A 14,967-nucleotide genomic window follows, 5' to 3' on the forward strand; every position below is an offset into this window, starting at 1 on the left:
TTTTTATTAGATTTATTCCTAGCTATTAATATTAAAATATTGTTTTATGCTAAATATTTTTTTGCTGAATAATACTTTAAATTATATTTTTAATTAATTACTTCTAGAAGACAGCAATATTATTGAATTATCTTGAGCTTCTTTTCAACAATTTTCCCCAAATGTCTTAGTTCAAAAAATGTGTACATTTTCTAGATTTTTCTAAGTTATATAATTACATTGTCAGTAAGAAAACTCTCTTTCTTTCCTTTTGGTGTATAATTCACATACCATACGTTTAATCCATTTAAAGTGTACAGGCCAATAGTTTTTAGTTTATGCAGAGTTGTGCAACTATTATCAAAATTACTTTTAGAACATTTTCATCATCCCCAAAAGAAGCCCTGTAACCTTTAACAATCACTCCTCATTTATCCTTAGCTCTGCAGCCCGAGATAACCACTTATGGCCTTTCTCTATATATAGATTTATCTGCTCTAAACATTTCACATTAATGAAATTATAGTATATGATCTTTTGTGACTGACTTCTTCCACTTAGAATAATGTTTTCAGGGTTTATCCATGTTGTAACATGTATCAGTACTTCATTCTTTTTATAGTTTAATAATATTCTATTATATAAATATCCTACATTTTATTCATTTATCTCAAGTAGAAGGATATTTGTGTTATGAATAATACTGCTACAAATATCTGTGTACAATATTTTGTGTATACATCACACATTTTTATTTCTCATAGGTACATACCAAAGAGAGATTACTAGTTCATGTGATAATTCTGTTTTTAAGCTTCTGAGGAACTGTCAGACTGTTTTCAAAAGCAGCTGTACTATTTTACATTCCAAACAGGAGTTACTGAGGGTTCTGATTTCTCTTTGTCCTTGTCAGCACTTGTTATTGTCTATCTTTTTGATTGGAGCCATCTTTGTGGATGTGAATGGCATCTCATTGTGGTTTTGATTTGCTTTTCCCTGATAGCTAATAATTCTGGTCATCTTTTTATATGTTATTGGCCATTTGCATGTCTTTGAAGAAATGTGAAATCATTTCTTTTGCATATATTCTGGTTACAAGCCTCTTTTTATTGATATAATTTGAAACTATTTTCTTCAGTTTTCTGAGTTGTTTTTTACATCCTTAATGGTAGTATTTGAACACAAAATTTAAAATTTTGATAATTAATTTATCTCCTTTTTCTTTTGTTGCCCATGCTTTTGGGCATTCTCAGATGCATCTCAGATATGCATCTTGAGAAACCATTGCCTAATCAAAGATCATGAAATTGGACACTTATGTTTTCTTCTAAGAGTTTTATTTCTTACCTTTATGTCTTTATCCATTTTGAGTTAATTTTTGAATATGATGTTTGATAGGAATCCAGCTTCATTCTCTTGCACGTGTATTCAGTTGTCCCAGCTCCGTTTGTTAAAAAAGACTGTTCTTCCCCCACTGAATTTATCGTGCCATGTTTATTGAAAATCAGTTGACTGTAAATATAAGGGTTTATTTCTGGACCTCAATTCTGTTCCTTTGATCTATACATTTATCCTCATGCATATGCCACACTACATTGATTATTGTAGACTTATAGTAAGTTTTGCAGTTGGGATTTGTGTGTCCTCCAAATTCTTCCATTTTCAAGGTTGGCTATTCTGTGTGTCTTGCATTTCTATATGAATTTTAGAATCAGCTTTTCCATTTCTTGCAAAAAAAAAGCAAGCTGAGATGATTTTGGTAGAGATTGTATTGAATCCCTGTCATCGTTTTTAGTGTAGGCATTTACAGCTATACGTGTCCCTCTGAGCATTGCCTTTGCTACATCCTGTAAGTTTTGGCATGTTATGTGTTTTTTTAAAAAACATTTATTTAGGGCTTCCCTGGTGGTGCAGTGGTTGAGAGTCCGCCTGCTGATACAGGGGACACGGGTTCGTGTCCTGGTACAGGAAGATCCCACATGCCGCGGAGCGGCTGGGTCCGTGAGCCATGGCCACTGAGCCTGCACGTCTGGAGCCTGTGCTCCGCAGCGGGAGAGGCCACAACAGTGAGAGGCCCGCGTACTGCAAAAAAAAAAAAAAAAAAACAAAATTTATTTTTGGCTGCGTTGGGTCTTCATTACTGCATGCAGGCTTTCTCTAGTTGAGGCGAGTGGGGAATACTCTTCGTTGTGGTGTGTGGTCTTCTCATTGCGGTGGCTTCTCTTGTTGCAGAGCATGTGCTGTAGGCACGTGGGCTTCAGTAGTTGTGGCATGCAGGCTCAGTAGTTGTGGCTCGTGGGCTCTAGAGCGCAGACTCAGTAGTTGTTGTACACAGGCGTAGTTGCTCCATGGCATATGGGATCTTCCTGGACCAGGGCTTGAACCCGTGTCCCCTACATTGGCAGGCAGATTCTTAACCACTGTGCCACCACGGAAGTCCTAGCATGTTATGTTTTTGTTTTCATTTGTCTCTGGATATTTTCTGATTCTCTTGTGATTTCTTCTTTGATCTATTGGCTGTTTAAGTGTGTATTGTTTAATTTCCATATATTTTGAATTTTTCAGTTTTCCTTCTGTTACTGAGTTCTAGCTCCATTCCACTGTAGTTGGAAAAGATACTTTGTATTAGTTTAAGTTTTTAAAGTTTATTATGAGCTTTTTTATTGCTTGACATATGGTCTTATATGGCGAATGTTCTGTGTGTACTTAAGAAATATGTATATTCTGCTGTTTTGAGGTAGAGCGTTCCATATACATCTGTTAGGTATACTTGGTTTATAGTGTTTTTCAGGCTCTTTGTATCCTTAGTGACCATCTATATAGATGTTCTATCATTATTTAAAGTGGCCTATATTCTCCAACTATTATTGTAAAACTCTATTTCTTCCTTCAATTCTATACTTTATATATTTTAAGGCTCTGGTTTTTGGTGCATGTATGTTTATAGTGGTTACACCTTGATGAATTGACTCATTGATCAATATATTATGTCCTCTTTTGTCTCTTATAACAGTTTTTGACTTAGTTTATTTTGTCCAACATTCTTATGTCCATCCTAACTCTCTTTTGTTTATTATTTTCATGGAATATCTTTTCTCATCCTTTGATTTTCAATCTTTTTGTGTCTTTGGATATGATAGTATCTTTTAAAAACATATAGTTGTATAATTTTGTTTGTTTGTTTGTTTGTTTTTCTGTACGTGGGCCTCTCACTGTTGTGGCCTCTCCCATTGCGGAGCACAGGCTCCGGACGCGCAGGCTCTGGACGCGCAGGCTCAGCGGCCATGGCTCACGGGCCCAGCCGCTCCGCGGCATGTGGGATCTTCCCATACCGGGGCACGAACCCGTGTCCCCTGCATCGGCAGGCGGATTCTCAACCACTGCGCCACCAGGGAAGCCCATTTGGTAGTTTTTGACCATTATTTCTTTGAGTATTTTTTTCTGTCCTTATTCTATTGCCTCTCGTTCTGGTAGTCCCTTTATGCTTATATTGGTGCATTTAGTGGTGTCCAGTATTCCTCTGGGGCTATTAATTTGTATTATTCTTTTTTCTTGATATAGCTTCAAGTTTTTTGTTCTTATTCCTGTCAGTTCATATTAAATGTTGAGCTCTTCTAGTGAGGTTTTTTTGTTTGTTTTTTTGTTTGTTTTCATTTTAGTCACTGTGCTTTTTAGCACCAGAATTTCCATTTGGATGTTTCAAAACAATTTATATTACTTTATTGGTATTTTCCATCAGATGAGATATTGTCATTTTAACTTTTTAAAAATGATATGATACTTTTTAAAACATGATTTTCTTTTACTTTTTAAATATACTTATAATGCCTCTTTTGAAGTCTTTGTGAAGGCTGGTATCTGGATCCTCTCATGGGCAGTTGCTATTGCCTGCTTTCTTTGCTTTGCATGAATGACACCTTTTCTTTGCATGTTGTAATTTTTTTGTTGAAAAATGTACATTTCAAGTTATATGCTAGGAGGAGTCAATTCAGCACCGTGGCAGAATGAAAAGCTATCTTTGTCTTTCCCCTTCAATCTACAACTAGTAAAACATCTAAAACACAACAATGAAGCCTCTGTCCAATATATCAGGTTGCTGGAGAATTCCACACATCTGTGCATCTAAAGGTGGGTGGACTGGAACGTATGGAGGAGGCTGAACCAAGGGAACAGCAGAAGCATGCTTGAAGTCCTGGTCCATCAGCCATGGCAGCTGAACCCACAACCCCAGAGAACCTGGCAGTGGCAGGGGACGTGGTGCACATGACTCAAGCCTCCTGGCCACATGGTTACTACAGCCACAAGTAACCGGGCAGCAGTGGTAGTGGGGCCTGGTACCCCGTTCCTCCAGCTGCTAAGGCACCCATTACTCCAGCCTCTCACATGCGCATCTCATCTGTGGAGCTTATAACACTGGACACCACAGAGGCACTTGCAGGAAACTTACAACACTGGACACCATAGAGGCACCCGTAGGACCCTGGCTCCCCCTTCCCTTTCCCCCATGATAGTGGAACCTTCAACTTTGGATCCCAGATGAGGGAAGAGCCCACCATCCAAGGGCCCCAGGCAGCAGCAACTGTGACACTGGCAGAAGCAAGGTACCAATGACCCCAGAGACACAAGAAACAATAATGAATGCACAGGGCCACACCTCTGACAGAGGCGATGGAACGTGGAAAGTGCAGACTCTCAAATAGAATCAGAGGCAGCTCAGGTAAGAGAAACCCAAAACTTGTGCTATATCACTACCTACTGGAAATCAAAAGAAAGACCTCTAATTTCTAACCTGTTGAATTGCTAGTATCAAGCAGAAAGGTGTTCCCTGCTTCACATGCACCAGCAGAGGAACAATTTATCAAGCACCATGAAAAACCACAGTAACATTGTACCACAAAAAGAAAATGACAATTTCAAATAAATTAAACTTAAAGTCATGGAACATTGCAATCTGATTGATAGAGAATTCAAGAGAGTTGTCATGAAGAAACTCAACTAGCTACAAGAAAACTCAGAAAGGGTGTTCATTGAGCTCAGGAATAAAATTAATGAACAGAAGGAATAATTTACCAAAGAGGTTGAAACTAAAAGAAAAGAACCAAGGGGCTTCCCTGGTGGCGCAGTGGTTGAGAGTCCACCTGCCAATGCAGGGGACACGGGTTTGTGCTCCAGTCTGGGAGGATCCCACATGCCGCGGAGCGGCTGGGCCCATGAGCCATGGCCACTGAGCCTGCGCGTCCGGAGCCTGTGCTCCGCAACGGGAGAGGCCACAACAGTGAGGGGCCCGCGTACCGCAAAAAAATAAAATAAAAAAATAAAAAGAAAAGAAAAGAACCACACCACAATTCTGGAGCTTAAGAATTCAATAAATGAGATGAAGAATGCATTAGAAAGCATTGGATATAGAGCAGACCATAGTGAAGAGAGAATTAGTGATGGACTTCCCTGGTGGCACAGTGGTTAAGAATCTGCCTGCCAATGCAGGGGATGCAGGTTCGAGCCCTGGTCTGGATAGATCCCACATGCCTTGGAGCAGCTAAGCCTGTGCGCCACAACTACTGAGCCTGTGCTCTAGAGCCCATGAGCCACAACTACTGAGCCTGCATGCTGCAACTACTGAAGGTGGCACGCCTAGAGCCTCTGCTCTTCAACAAGAGAAGCCACTGCAATGAGAATCCTGGGCACTGCAATGAAGAGTAGCCCCCAATCGCAGCAACTAGAGAAAGCATGCATGCAGCAACGAAGACCCCACGCAGCCAAAAATAAATAAATAAAATATAAATAAATTTGTTAAAAAAAAGAGAATTAGTGAGCTCAAAGATAGAAATCTTGGAATGATACAGTAGAAGAAGAAAGAGGATTGAGATACAAAAAAATGAGGAAATTCTACAATAGTTATTCAGCTCTTTTAGGAAGGGCAGCAATAGGGTAATGGGTACCCCAGAGGGAGAAGAGAGGAGAAGGGAGCAGAGAATTCATTTATAATAGCTGAGAACTTCCCAAACGTGGGGAAGGAACTAGATACACAAGCCCATGAGGCTAAGAGAACACCCAAACTGCCTCAATGCAAAAACCTTGTCCAAGACACATTATATTAAAGTTGTCAAAAGTCAATGACAAAGGAAGATTTTGAAATTCAGCCAGGGAAAAAAAGATGGTAACCTACAAAGGAACCCCCATTACGCTATCAGCAGATTTCTGAAACACTACAGGCCTGGAGGGAGTGGAATGACAAGCTCAAAATACTGAAAGATTAAAAACTATCACCCAAGAATACTCCGTCCAGCAAAGTTATCATTCAGATATGAAGGAGAAAGAAAGATTTTCCCAGATAAATAAAAGCTCAGAGTTCATTAAAACTAGACCTGCCTTACAAGAAATGTTGAACGGTGCTCTTCTACCAGAAACAAAAAGGCAAAAGTACACAAAAGTTCGAGCAAGGTGATAAATAGAATCAGAAAGCTGTAATTATTAGAATTGGCTTTTAAATGCTTTTTTATAGCATAAAAGTTAAAGGGGAAAAGTAGAAAAAATAACTGTATCTACTTCAATTTGCTAACAAACTCTCAACGTATAAAGGGATAATTCAAGACAACAAAAACAAAAAGGGAAGCGGAAAAGGATGTAATCTATATATGTAAATGAAGATAAGATGCTATCAACAGAAAAAAGAGTACTTTATCCATGAGACGTTTTAGACAAAACTCACAGCAACCACAAAGCATAAATCTAGAACAGAGACATGAAAAATAAACAAGGAGAAAACTGAGAAAAAAATCATAGAAAACCAAAATGGCAGACATAAACAGAAAGAAAAAGAAATGATGGAGATATAGAGCAACCAGAAAACAAAAGGTAAAATGGCAGTGACTAGTTATCATCTATCAATTATAACTCTTAATGTAATTGATTGAATTCACCAATCAAAAGACACAGAGTGACTGGATGCATTAAAAAACAAGACTCAAGTATACGTTGTTTCCAGGAGACTCATCTCAGCTCTAAAGACAAATGTAAGGTAAATGTGAAGGGACTGAATATGATACTCCAAGCAAATGACAACCAAAATAAGTGGATGTAGCCATACTCATGTCAGACAAAATAGACTTCAAGCCAAAGAAGGTAACAAGAGACAAAATTAAACAGTATATAATGATAAAGGGGACAATTCATCAAGAAGATATAATATTTATATATGCATCTAACATAGAAGCACCAAAATATATAAAACAGTTATTAGTAAATCTAAAGGGAGCAATTGACAGTAACACAGTAATAGTAGGGGACTTTAACACGAGCAGTTGATAGTAACACAGTAATAGTAGGGGAGTTTAACACCCCACCTGCATCAGTGGATAGTTCATCCAGGCCAAAAGCCAGCAAGGAAACAGTGATCTTAAATGATACATTAGACCAAATGGATTTGATAGATTTGTACAGGGTATTCAGTCCAAATGCAGCAGAATGCATATTCTTCTCAGGTGTACATGGAACTTTCTCGAAGTTAGACCATATATTGGGACACAAAACAAGTCTCAAGAAATGTAAGAAGATTGAAATCATATCAAGCATCTTTTCAGTGGTATGAAACTAGAAATCAACTACAAGAAGAAAGCTGGAAAAATCACAAATATGTGGAGAATGAACAACATGCTACTAAGCAACTATTGGGTCAACAAAAAATCAAAGGAGAAATCAAAATTTATTTGATGATGAATGGAAAGGAAAATAGGACAAACCAAAATCTGTTGGAGGCAGCAAAAACAGTACTAAGGGAGAAGTTTATAGACATTCAGGCCTACTTTAAGAAACAAGAAAAATCTCAGTTGAACAATCTAACCTTATGTCTAAAGGAACTGGAAAAAGAATGACAAATGAAGCCAGAAGTCAGTAGAAGGAAATAAATAATAAAGATCATAGTGGAAATAAATTAAATGGAGACTAAAAAGACAATAAAAAAATCAATGAAATTAAGAGCTGGTTCTTTGAAAAGATAAAATCAACAAACCTTTAGCTAGACTCATTAGGGAAAAAAGACAAGGCTCTGGTAAATAAATTTGGAAATGAAAGATGAGGAATAACAGTGGATACCAAAAAAAAAAAAAGGATTATAAGAGCATATTATGAACAACTATATGCCAACAAGTGGAACAGCCTAGAAAAAACAGACAAATTTTTAGAATCATACAGCTTCCAAGACTGAATCATGAAGAAATAGAAAATTTGAATAGACCACATAACTAGTATAGAAATTGAAACAGTAATCAAAAAGCTCCCCAGGCCTAGACAACTTCACAAGTGAATTCTACCAAACATTCAAAGAAGATTTAATACCTATTCTTCTCAAACTCTTCCAAAAAACTGAAGAGGAGTCAATGATTCCTAACTCAGTTTATTAGGCCAACATCACTCTCATAGCAAAACCAGACAAAGACAACACACAGAAAAAAGAAAATTTACAGGCCAATATCTTTGGTGAACATAGATGCAAAAATTCTGAACAGAATATTAGCAAGCCAAGTAAAACAGTACATTAAAAGAATCATCACTGGGCTTCCCTGGTGGCGCAGTGGTTGAGAGTCCGCCTGCCGATGCAGGGAGACACGGGTTCGTGCCCCGGTCCGGGAGGATCCCACACGCTGCGGAGCGGCTAGGCCCGTGAGCCATGGCCTCTGAGCCTGCACATCTGGAGCCTGTGCTCCACAACAGGAGAGGCCACAACAGTGAGAGGCCCACGTACTGCAATAAAAAAAAAAAGAATCATCACCGTGATCAAGTGGGATTTATCCCAGTGATAGAAGGAGGTTTCAACATCTGCAAATCAATCAACATGATACATCACATCAACAAAAGGATGAAGACCATATGATGACCTCAATAGATGCAGAAAAGGCATTTGACAAGATTCAACACCGGCTTTTGATAAAAATTCTCAACTAAATGTTTATAATAGTAACATACCTCATCATAATGAGAGCTGTAAATGACAAGCCCACATCTAGCATCATACTAAGTGGTGAAAAACTAAAAGCTCTCTCTCTAGTATCAGGAACAAGACAACAAGACAAAGAGGCCACTTTTGCCACTCTTATTTAACATAGTATTGGAAGTCCTAGTATTGGAAGTCCTAGCCAGAGCAATTAGGCAAAGAAAAAGAAATAAAAGGAATCCAAATTGGAAAGAAAGGGGTAAAACTCTCACTGTTTGTGCATGACATGATTTTATATAGAGAAAACCATAAAAACTCCACAAAAAAGGCTATTAGAAAAAATAAATACAGCAGAGTTGCAGGGTATAAAATCAACATACAAAACTCTGTTATGTTTGTATATGCTAACAATGATCTAGCAGAAAGAGAAATTAAGAAAAGTCATATTTATAATCACAACAAAAAGAATGAAATACATTGGAATAAATTTAACCAAGGAGGTGAAAGACCTGAACACTAAGAACTGTAAGACCTTGTTGCTGGAAATTGGAGAAGACACATAAATTGAAAAATATTTTATGCTTATGAGTTGGAAGAATTAGCATTGTTAAAATACCCATACTACCTAAAACAATATATAGCTTCAGTTCAGTCTGTTTCCAAGTCAAAAGGACATTGTTCACAGAAATAGAACAAAAGTTTCTAAAATTTATAATGGAACCACAAAAGACCCTGAATAGCCAAAGCAATCCTGAGAAAAAAGAACAAAGCTGGAGGTATCACAGTCCATGATTTCCAGCTAGACTACAAAGCCATATTAATCAAAACAGCATGATATTTTCAGAAAAACAGATACATAGATCAATGGAATAGAATTGAACACCCAGAAATAAACCAACACATAAACAGGTAATTAATATACAACAAAGGAACATATATATATAAAGACATTATAGCCTTTTCAATAAATGGTGTTGGGAAAACTGGACAGCCACATGCAAAAAAATGAAACTAGACCACTGTCCCACACCATACACAAAAATCAACTCAAATGGATTAAAGACTTAAATGTAAGTCATGAAACCATAGAACTCGGAGGATAACATAGGCTTTACGTGCTTTGACACTGGTCTTAACAGTGTCTTTCTGGGTACGTCTTTTCAGGCAAGGGAAACAAAAGCAAAAATAAACAAATGGGACTACATCATCCTAAAAAGCTTCTGCACAGCAAAGAATACCATGTACAAAATGAAAAGGCAATCTACTGAATGGAAAAGACATTTGCAAATGATATATCTGATAAAAGGTAAAATCCAAAATATATAAAGAACTCATACAACTCAAGAAATAAACAATCCAATTAATAAGTGGGCAGAGGACCTGATTAGACATTTTCCCAAAGAAGACATGCAGATGGCCAACAGGCACACGAAAAGGTGTTCAACATCACTAATTATTAGGGAAATGCAAATCAAAACCACAATGAGATATCAGCTCACTCCTGTTAGAATGGCTATTATCAAAAAGACAAGAAATAACAGGTGCTGTTGAGGATGTCGAGAAAAGGGGAGCCTCAGATAGTCTTGATGGGAATGTAAATTGGTGCATCCACTGTGGAAAACTGTATGAAGAGTCCAAAAAATTAAGAATAGAGCTACCATATGATTCAGCTACCCCATGTCTGGGTATTTATTCAAAGAATATGAAAACACTAATTCAAAAAGATATATGCACCATGATGTTCATTGTGATATTATTTACAATAGCTAAGATATAGAAACAACCTGAGTTCCCATCAACCAATAAATGGATAAAGAAGATACGGTATACACACACACACACACACGTGTGCACACACATACACACACTCACACACATATGCACAGAGTAGAATACGACTCAGCCATCAAAAAGATGGAATCTTGCCATTTGTGACAATATGTATGGACCTTGAGGGTATTATACTAAGTAAAAGAGTCAGATGGAGAACTGTGTGATTTCACTAATATGTGGAATACAAAAAGGAAACAGACAAAAACCAAAATAAACTAAAGAGAAACAAACACATAGATACAGAGAGCACAGTAGTGGTTACCAGGGGAAGTTGTGGTGGTGGGGGGTGAAATGGATAAAAGGAGTTTACTGTATGGTGATGGATGGAAACTAAATTTTTGGTGGTGAGCATGCTGTAGGGTAGGGTATACAGAAGTAGAAATATAATGTTGTACACATGAAACATATAATATTATAAACCAATGTTATCTTAATAAAAATAAATATAAAGTAAAAAGAAAAGTAACTTTTTCAAAGCAAAAAAAAATAATAAAAATAAAATTATATACTGTAGCAGTTTGGGGGTTTGTTTTGTCTGTTTGTTTGTGTTTGTTTTTGGCTGCGCTGCATGGCTTGTGGGATCTTAGTTCCCTGACCAGGGATTGGACTCGCACCCTCAGCAGTGAAAGTGTGGTGTCCTAACCACTGGACCGCCAGGGAATTCCCACTGTAGCAGTTTTGGATACTGGTTCCTCACTGCCATAACATCAGGGCTTGTTGACGTTTGCTCATTGTTTTTTTTAATGTTTTCATTGGGCCATTTTAGGAAATCTGTTTCCCATGCTGTTAACAGTCTCTCGTGGTTGCTTTTCATAAAGCACAGACCTGGACATGTGCACATTCACCCTGTGATTTTAGCAGGGCTCTCCTTCACTGTCTCTTCTCTTGATTTGTCTGTTCATGTGTCTGTCTCTTGATCTGTTAATATGTTTGTTTGTTAATATGTCTGTTGGTATCACACCCAGCTGTTGGCCTCCAAAAACTGATGACTGATTAGATTCTTCTGTTGTTTTTGTCAATATCCTGGGACACAAATTGCTCCACAGTCTAATCTAATTAAATCTTGGCCTCTCCATAGGGTTTTTTAAAAATTGTGGTTAAGTAATATAACATAAAATTTAGAATCTTTTATCATTTTAAGTATACAGTTCAGCAGTGTTAAGTATATACACATTGGTATGCAACCAAGTTGCAGAAACATTTCATCCTTCAAAAGTGAAACTATATTCAAAAACAACTTCCCATTTCTCCTCCCCCCAGCTCCAGGCATCCACTAGTCTGCTTTGTGTCTCTATGTGATTCTTCATATAAGTGGAGTCATACATTATTTTTTGTAAGTGACTTATTTGGCTTTCCATAATTATCTCAAGGTCCATCCATGTTCTTTCCTATGTCAAAATTTCCTTCCTTGTTTATTGTGGTAAAAAACACATAACATAAAATTAACCATCTTAACCATTTTTAAGTGTACAGTTCAGTAGTGTTAACTATATTTACATTATTTTGAAAGAGATCTCCAGAACTTCGTTGACTTCAAGACCTGCAACTCTGTTTTTTAATAACAACTGCTTAGTGCTCCCTTACCCTAGGCCTTGGTAACTACCGTTCTATTCTGTGTATCTATTAATTTGACTACTTTAGATACTTCATATAAGTGGAGTCATCTGGTATTTGTCCTTTTGTGACTGATTTGTTTCATTAGGCATAATGTCCTCAAGGTTCATCCATGTGGTAGCATGTGACAGGCTTTCCTTTGGGGGCTGCATTGTGCTTCATTTTATGTGTATAGCACGTTTTGTTTATTCATTTGACGTTTAGGTTGCTGCCACTTGGCTATTGTGAATAGTGCTGCTACAAACATGGGTTTACAGATATCTCTTCAAGAACCTGCTTTTAGTTTTTTTAAATGTATATGCAGATGTGGGATTGCTGGATTATATGGTGGTCCTGTTTTTTATGTTTTGAAACCCCCCCATACTGTTTTTGAGAGTATTTTTACAGTCCCAGCAACACACAAAGGTTCCTAATTCTTCACGTCCCAGCGAACACCTGTTATTTTCTGCCTTCCCTTCCCTTCTCTCATTTCCCTTTCCTTCCATGTTTCCTTCTCTCTTTCTCTCTTACATCCACCTACACACCCACCTATATATCTATCATTACTCTTTTTTAATAAATGGGAATTTAAGAAGTAATTCTTCTTAAATTCTTCTTATAAAACAACAGTTTACATATCTTAAAAAAATATTTTATTGCTAAAAACAGCTAACTGTCATCTGAGCCTTTAGCAAGTTGTAGTAGTAACATCAAATATCATTCATCACAGGTCACCATAACAAATATAATAATAATGAAAGAGTTTGAATTACCAAAGTATGGCACTGAGACATGAAGTGAGCAAATGTTGGAAAAATGGCATTGATAGACTTGTTTGATGCAGGGTTACCACAATCCTTCAATTTGTAAAAAAATGCAATATCAGTGAAGTGCAATAACGGGAAACATGATAAAGTGAGATATGCATGTACTCACAGTGCTATCTTGGCTGAAAGCCAATATTTTTATCTTCAAAAGTTCATTCTAGTTACTGCAGGGAGAATATATGAGGTATGGGTGCATTGCTAGAGTAGATTTTTAGTGCTTGACCTAAAGCTTGTTGCTCGCTTTTGTACATAATGAATGTATAGTGTATTTTGGGGTATCCTCTACTTTTAGATAAAATATTTATTTAATATTTTATGAAAATAAATTAATTTTATCATATATTTTTGAGAAAAAATATTTTTGAAAAAATGTACATCAGTTTTTCTTTTTTAACATCTTTATCAGAATATAATTACTTTACAATGGTGTGTTAGTTTCTGCTGTGTAACAAAGTGAATCAGCTATACATATACATATATTTCCATTCCTCCTTCCTCTTGCATCTCCCTCACACCCTCCCTATCCCATCCCTTTAGGTGGACTCAAAGCACCCAGCTGATCTCCCTGTGTCATGCAGCTGCTTCCCACTAGCTATCTATTTTACATTTGGTAGTGTATATATGTCCATGCCACTCTCTCACTTCGTCCCAGCTTACCCTTCCCCCTCCCTGTGTCCTCAAGTCCATTCTCTGCATCTGCATCTTTATTCCTTGTACATCAGTTTTAAAATTGTTTCAAAATGAAAAAAAGATTTAGAGAATTATCAAGAGGAAAAGACCAACTTTGAACTTTAGGTGAAATTTCACCACAATCAAGTGAACTCAGCATGATCTGAACCTGAAACATTGTAAAATTATTTTTATTTTTTTGCTGCACCATTTTTTCTTCTCGAGTGTATCTGCATTTAAAGTTGAGGAAATAATAAAATATCTATTTGTTTTGAGTAATATTTAAGTAAATGAGCTCTTTTTTTGTTCATTGTAATTAACTTTTTTCATTATATAATACTTTACTGTAATTTTAATAAGTAAATTTCTACATAGATTTTCAAGTTTATTAGCTTCAGATTCTTAACTTTCACACCAGGAGACGATGATACTTTTACAGTTTCTGAAAAAAGTAACCTGTGACTGGTGTAAAATTTATTGATTGTATTAACATTTTTTAATTTAATGAAAACAAAATTTAAAGCACTACTGATTTTTCACTGTTATTTTGTGGATTAAATATAACAGGCTTTTAATTTTATTTATTTATTTGATATTTATTATATTTGTGATATGAGTGCTCTAATTTTAGGCCTTTGAAGACAATTTAATCGAAGCAAGGAAAGAAATTGAAGTATCACAGAGTAAATATAATGCTCTATCATTACAGTTGAATAATAAACAGACTGAACTTATCCAGAAGGATATGGATATTACCCTGGTCAGGCAAGTATACTCACTCCTTAATTTAACATTTTAGAAATGTCCTTTGTTATGCAGAATGCCAGCATTTTTGTTTATTATTAACACCCTAAAATGACAATATATGTCTTCTGTGAGTACTTATGTTTGTGCATTGAAACTACCTAGAATTAACAGGGACAATCAGGGGTTTCACAGGGCTGAAAAGAATCATGCTCAAAGAGTAGCCTTGGTTCAGTTTTTAACAAGGAGGATGCATTCATTCCTTGTTTCCTTCTAAAATTCCTACCCATGCATTATGTAATATTATTGTTATAATGAATAATAAATGAGTGATCCAGTTTTGACGTTTTATTTTATTATGTTCTAAATAGTTTTAGTTTGTGAAATATTCTT

General features: G+C 36.5%; 1 protein-coding gene across 9 annotated transcripts in view; it reads left to right on the plus strand.

Moving 5' to 3' along the window:
• Nucleotides 1-14,967, plus strand: part of CNTLN (centlein) — a 328,812-nt gene that overhangs the window by 106,716 nt on the left and 207,129 nt on the right. For 8 of the 9 annotated variants that reach the window (XM_027105917.1, XM_027105925.1, XM_027105918.1 and 5 more), the window contains one exon: nucleotides 14,462-14,595. In XM_027105917.1, coding sequence (XP_026961718.1) covers nucleotides 14,462-14,595 — 134 coding nt within the window. The remainder of the gene's footprint in view (nucleotides 1-14,461; nucleotides 14,596-14,967) is intronic. The other variant, XM_027105923.1, reaches the window with a different exon arrangement.

This window comes from Aethalodelphis obliquidens, unplaced genomic scaffold, assembly GCF_003676395.1.
Source record: "Aethalodelphis obliquidens isolate GAN/ISIS:26980383/991018 unplaced genomic scaffold, ASM367639v1 scaffold7, whole genome shotgun sequence".
NCBI classification, from domain to species: Eukaryota; Metazoa; Chordata; class Mammalia; order Artiodactyla; family Delphinidae; genus Aethalodelphis; species Aethalodelphis obliquidens.